General features: G+C 41.9%; 1 protein-coding gene across 1 annotated transcript in view; it reads left to right on the top strand.

Annotated features, from left to right (window-relative positions):
* The first annotated feature begins 2,020 nt into the window (after positions 1-2,020).
* Positions 2,021-6,149, top strand: part of rims4 (regulating synaptic membrane exocytosis 4) — a 53,060-nt gene continuing 48,931 nt past the window's right edge. The window contains exon 1 of the mRNA XM_041979058.1: positions 2,021-3,295. Coding sequence (XP_041834992.1) covers positions 3,199-3,295 — 97 coding nt within the window. The 5' untranslated portion in view covers positions 2,021-3,198. The remainder of the gene's footprint in view (positions 3,296-6,149) is intronic.

Here is a 6,149-nt window from a genome sequence, read left to right as displayed (position 1 = left end):
CAGCCCCACCCGGAGAGTGGCTGAGGAGAGCCCCAGCCAGAGCCCCCCACTGTCTTGGGGCACAGGCCCCAGTGGGCCAAGATCGGCAGCCGTCGGCCTCACCAGGGACCGGCCATATAGGGTGGCCCTAGCGAAGGGCCCAGGGCCCATCATGCCTAGGAGGACCAGGCCCCCCCAGACAACCACCTGGCATAGGCCAGCACACACCCCGATGTTCCAGCCGCACACCCCGGGAACCAGGGCGCCATCGACCCCCCTCCCCCACCCTCCACCTACTTCAATCTCTACCCCATATAACCTCACACTCACACCCTCCCCTGCACTGTACCCACAGGCACTCACTATCACACAGTCACGTCACACATAACTCACCTACCATGCCCCATGGGGGGTGTCTTAGTTATAGGAAGTGGGAGAGACAACTGGTGATTGCAATTACAGATGCAATTAGGCTCAGGTGCGTCCATCTGCAGTATATGCCACTGTTTAGAGTTCATGATAAGGTAACCATCCAAGTCCCACAACACACAATAAAGACGCACTGCAATAAAATTAAATATGAGGTTACCAGATCATACTGAAAAACCTCTAGACCATGTTCTGCATCCTATGACAGTATTAGTTGGTAAACTCACCAGGTCGGAGTTCTTTTGATGGTTCACTTCAGTTCGATAGGTATTTTCTGTTTTAGAACAACAATGGCTTGTGGAAGAAAATGAAGAAATAATTCGATCAGCCTCTCATCGACTTGATCCAATGGGTGTTGTTTTTAAAAAAGGTGGGTACAGAAATTCAGCAAGAAGATGCAGATATCTGGCAACACATGATCCCAAACTGACCAATCACAAGGGTAACTGTCTGCGTAGCAGGGGTGCGGGTCAGGTCTGGAAGAGGTGTGCGTCGAGCCTCTGCGGACCTATACAGCGACTATGGCGGTGACGCAGACGCAGATGCCGCATGAGTAAAAATCCGCCTTTACGCTTTCACTTCTGTATTTTGACTGTTGTCGTCTAATCAAAAATGACATGTTGTAACATGTCACATGGAGTTGATCTGAAGTTCTATCAATTCTAAAAGGGTGGTGAGGACAAGACTTTATTTATGATTTTTTTTAAATGATCTCCTGGTGTTTTATGTCTGTATGTTGTGGTGTGTGGGGGGAGCAGCATCAGCCGCAGGGATGCCAACAGGATTAAAAAACTGATTCATAAGGCTGGCCAGATTATTGGACACAACCTGGAGACAATGGAGACAATTAGAGACAGGAGGTCTCCGAACAAACTGGTCTCCTTTATAGACAACTTCTCACACCCACCACACAGTATACTGGAGGGACAGCAGAGCTCTTTCTCAAACAGACTGCTGCAGCTCCACTGTCATAAAGAAAGGTTCAGAAAATCATTTCTTCCTTTCTCAATAACAATCATGATTGTAAATAGTCTGCGTGTATAGCTATTTTTATTTAATTGTGTTTTGGGGCTTTCATTGTATATACTGTGTATATTAAGTTTATTTTCTGTTTTTCTATTTGTTTACTTTTTTTCTTTTATATCTGTTTATATCTGTTCTTTATTTTAATCAATAATAATATTATTATCTATCTATCTATCTATCTTCAAACCCTACATGAAAATGGTGCACCACGTGACCATACATTACCAAGCCCAACCATCAAAACTCTCTCCTAGTTTTTATTTGTGTATATCCGATGATCTTCATTTAAAGACTTTGGTTATTGTTGATATCAAGAGAAAAAAGGAGACAGAGGAAATGAGACCCTTTAAACTTACTGCCCTTCATCGCCTTGGCTGTCTCCAAGCCACGCCCATATTCCCTCGTCCATATTTTGATTGGTCCAGCTGCCAGCAGCTCTCTCTCTCTCTCTCTCTCTCTCTTTCTCTCTCTGCTCCCCCTCCTCCCTGTCTCCCTCCTCCATCCTCCCTCCCTCCCTTTTCTTAGTTCTCTGTCTATGCTGCTCACCAGTGAATGAGTTCGCTCAGACACAAGCTGATCACCAGTGCAGCCTCTTTCTCTCTCACCATCTCACTCTCTCTCTCTCTTTCCTTTCCCATCTCTGGAGCAGACATTGGAGCATCGGCACGGCAACGGAGCAACACAAGGCTGACGGAGGCGAGAAGAAGTCGACCAACCTCGCTGAGAACAGTACGACCTTATGAACGTTTCCAACAACAATAACAGACACATCAACTGTAAAACTGTTCAAAGCAAAGAAGCAACAGATTGGTCTCAGTTGCAACAGTTGCTGAAACTGATGTTATCTCACCTGATCTGGGTTTCGAGACGAAGCTGACTGGCAACAACTCCTGCAGCTTGCATCTCTGGGGTTTCCAAAGACAATTGCTCTGCATGAAAGAAAAGCTTTTGTTCTGTCCAAAGCAAGAGGAACTAACAAAGCTGAGTGACTGTAACAAATAGCTTTGATTCGTTCGGGAGGCACCACAGTTCATGCTGGGCGTGAACGTCACCTCTACCATCAGCATCTACTCCCATCATTCCTTCTTTAGCCGGATCTAAAGCCGACTGCTCAAGCTGCTGATGCACAGAAGAAGAGGTTGTTGGAATTACATACAGCTTAAAGAAAATGAGTTTTGCTGTAATTCCGAAATAGCAAGATCAGGTTTAATTAGAGAGAACACGCATGTAAGATCTACCAACAGATGCCAGTAAGTCCATCACTCTTAACCCGCTTCTGAGGACAACAAAGTGTTGAAGAAGAGGATGCGCATGAGTATCAGCAAATAAGAGAAGAGCTAGAGGAAAGATGACAGGAACAATGAGATAGAATCCTGCTGTGCATAGTCACAGAAGTTCAGTCAGAAAACAGCATATACAAATAGAGAGGTAAGAAAATAGATCTTACTGCATTTATTCTCATTTCTAGGATGCTTTTGAACCAGTGGAGCTTTCATTTACTTTGACATTCAGAGAAAGAGAATCCTTCACATCTTTCCTCATCTTGAAGTTGTACACAAACTGTTGCAACTGAGTTTCTGCACCGATTTTAGTCGGTGTGAGCAGCTTGGACTTCTTGGTTGATTTATATTTTCGGGGTGAGGTGGATCTGCCGTCGGGGGCAGCTGACAGCCATCCAAAACGCCGCGAGCCGTACTCCGCGTGAAGAATGCCCAGCCGCGCTTGGCCAAGCCGGCCGACCCGGGCCCGACGGCGGGGCTCTACATGGAGAGATCACAGAGCCGCATCAGCTTGTCAGCGTCCTTTGAAGCCCTCGCCATATATTTTCCCTGCATGAACTCCTTCGATGAGGATGATGGGGGTAAGTAAGAAACGAGCACACGCTCACACAGACACGCACAGCTGCAAGACGATTGATGGATCCATTCATTAAATGTAGGCCATGAGGCACATGTTATTTGTCACCAGGCAGCCTGTCTTTTGACTAACAGCTTAACCTCAAGATACAGACATAATATGTGTTGCTTCCGTTTACAGTTTTGTTTATCTTGGCAGATTATTATTATTTTTTTTCAGTACAAGTCACAATTTTAATGTAGGATAAAATATTAATTGAAAGCATTTAGAGCTGGAACAATAATACCATTAACTCTCAGAAAAGAAAAACTAAGCTGGAAGACCAAAACCAAAAAAGGTGCATAAGCAGATGGTTTCAAAGACTGAACTTAAACTAGCAAAAAAACTGAATACAGACATGCAAAATAAAGAACAGAGGGAAATCTGGACTATTTACACTGAGGGAGATAATTACCAACCAGGACTAGGACTGGCAGTCAGCACCTTAAACTGTGTTGTGACACAAGAATAGTAAAGCCAACAGAATGCTTAAGAGGGGAAACTTTAGGGAACTGAGGTGCAGGAAAACAACAGAATGACAAAAAGTAACCTTATTAGAAAACAAACCAAAAAAGAAAAAAAAGCAAGTTTAAACCCTGAAAATTTATTAAAAACAATACATTAATTCAGTAAACAAAATACAATACTACAAAAACTCAACAAATCCCACGTACCCCAAAAGCTAATTATACACAGGCAAGAGCCCAATCTTTAGAAGATGCTAATGACAAGGCATGAATGCACCAAACTGAAAAAGAAAATACCCAAACACAACAACCACCACCTGGCCATAATGTTTGACTGTATAAACACAGGGAAACAAATGCAAATTTGATTTATAAACTGATAATTTGTGACAAACCTTTCTCTATTTTAGTGTCAATTTATTTAAAAGGTTGTAAAACGGAATTTACAGATGAAGAGAGTATATGTATCACTGACTGTAAGACTCAGTATGTACCAATTTTTACTTTATGTGTTTTAGAAATTTAAATACATTTTATGTCTTTAAGTAAGTGTGTCCAACTTGTTCTGTATTTGTTATAAAATGTTACTATGGTCAAATTAGCATGAAAAGAAAGGTGTGACCAAAGCTGGGCTTTTTAAATCTGTGTGATTATGTAAGCCTGACCAAATACATACAAAATAAAACTCTCAAAACCAGATTGAAGGCTCATATATGCTCGCTTTAAATCGGTCAGTTTCAAATGTCAGGATCTGTTTACTTTTACATGTTGGTGTGGTTGTTTGGCAAAAGCATGCACCAGAGGGCAGAGTTCAAAGTTCACGTCCAAGTTCTGGTGTCTGTTTAAGACCATAGTAAACATGGTGACGATGGAGGAGATCATGATAATGTACAGTCTCAGAAAGAGACATAAAAGTAGGCAGCGCAGTAGACTGCAGTGGTCTATGCAGTCATTAAATACATTGCAGGTGTGAACATCTTTGTTTCTTTAGCTGATCCCACATCGCAGTGACTGCATACTGCACAACATTAGCCCTGTGGTTTCTGGTGGTACTCCTTTTGCTACGTTGAGCTATGCATTCCATAACACCTCTGAAAACTGACCAAAATATACATGTGAAAGACACAGAAGATGGTCCAAAGGCTTTGTATCTATCTTTAAAGTAGCACAAATGGGCCATAACACATGAAGATGATGTGGTAAGAAGTTGAATAGCTTTTGCATGTATACACTCAAATTTGGCTGGTACAAAGTTGAATCTTTTTTGCATATTTTGCCCATTAAGACTAGAACCAACGTATGGTCACTTAGAGCACTTTCTGAAATCTTGCTTCACTCTAACAAATCCTGATTGTATAACTGCAGCTTCATCTGACTAAATCAATACTAAGGCAACTTAGGGCACGTTCACGTCAGCCCTTCTGATTCGAATCCTAGTCCTAGACTGATGGCCAAAGCATATTGGAAACAGCAGCTCTCTGCAGTGGCACATCCTTTCACTTTGTTAATATTGGGCTTCTTCTGGTTTGCCGGTTATGTCAACTAATAAACACTTCAGCTGGCAGCAAATCGTTGCTTTGGTGAGCTGTGATAAAGAGAACTTCGTAACTTTCAGACGAGTCCTGGGATGGTAACTGTGAAGTCTATTAAGAACACCTTTAGGCAGTTTGAACCTTGTTGAGCATGTTCATGTAGCAGTAATTTAAAACCAAACCCCATTATTTGGGTGTTAGACCACCTTTAAGAGCTTCGGTTTTGTCTGACAGGAAATATGTAACACCTGCTTGTTTATGTTTATTGCTTTGATGGGATTGTCAGAAGAATCAAGTGTTCCTCAAACTGGATGCATCAGATGATGTAATGCATTTGATCTAGACTGGTATTATTACTACATCACATTACTCCTGATTTTCTGTCATACTAATCCGGTCTGGAAAACTACAGTCGTAGATTATCTTTCCCATCCAGGCTGACGTAAAGGATAAATGTTTATCTGTAACAGTCTGTGTTTATATTTGTAGGCTTTAACTGTAAATATCTAAGTCAAGTGATATATACAAAACACGTGAGCAGAAAATGTATTTAAATACCGTTTAAATCAATGCTCATTTCAGAAAATCAACCAACATGAAAACTATCTTGCTAATATGGCTCATGAGGAAACAGTAATATTAACTTGGGCTCAACAGGTGAAATCTCTCTTAGCTCCATGGAGTCAACTTCTTTCTTAGCTGTGCACTGTAGCATGTATTTGGTCACTCTAACTCTGTTGAGGATTAAAAAGGGTACGGAAGCACACATTTTCAATGCCATGGTTATGAAGGATGGAAACTAAACCAAAGATGGTCACAA

This window comes from Melanotaenia boesemani, chromosome 3, assembly GCF_017639745.1.
Source record: "Melanotaenia boesemani isolate fMelBoe1 chromosome 3, fMelBoe1.pri, whole genome shotgun sequence".
In the NCBI taxonomy this organism is placed as follows: Eukaryota; Metazoa; Chordata; class Actinopteri; order Atheriniformes; family Melanotaeniidae; genus Melanotaenia; species Melanotaenia boesemani.
Note: the sequence above shows the minus strand (reverse complement) of the source record. Positions and strands in the feature narration are given on the sequence as shown.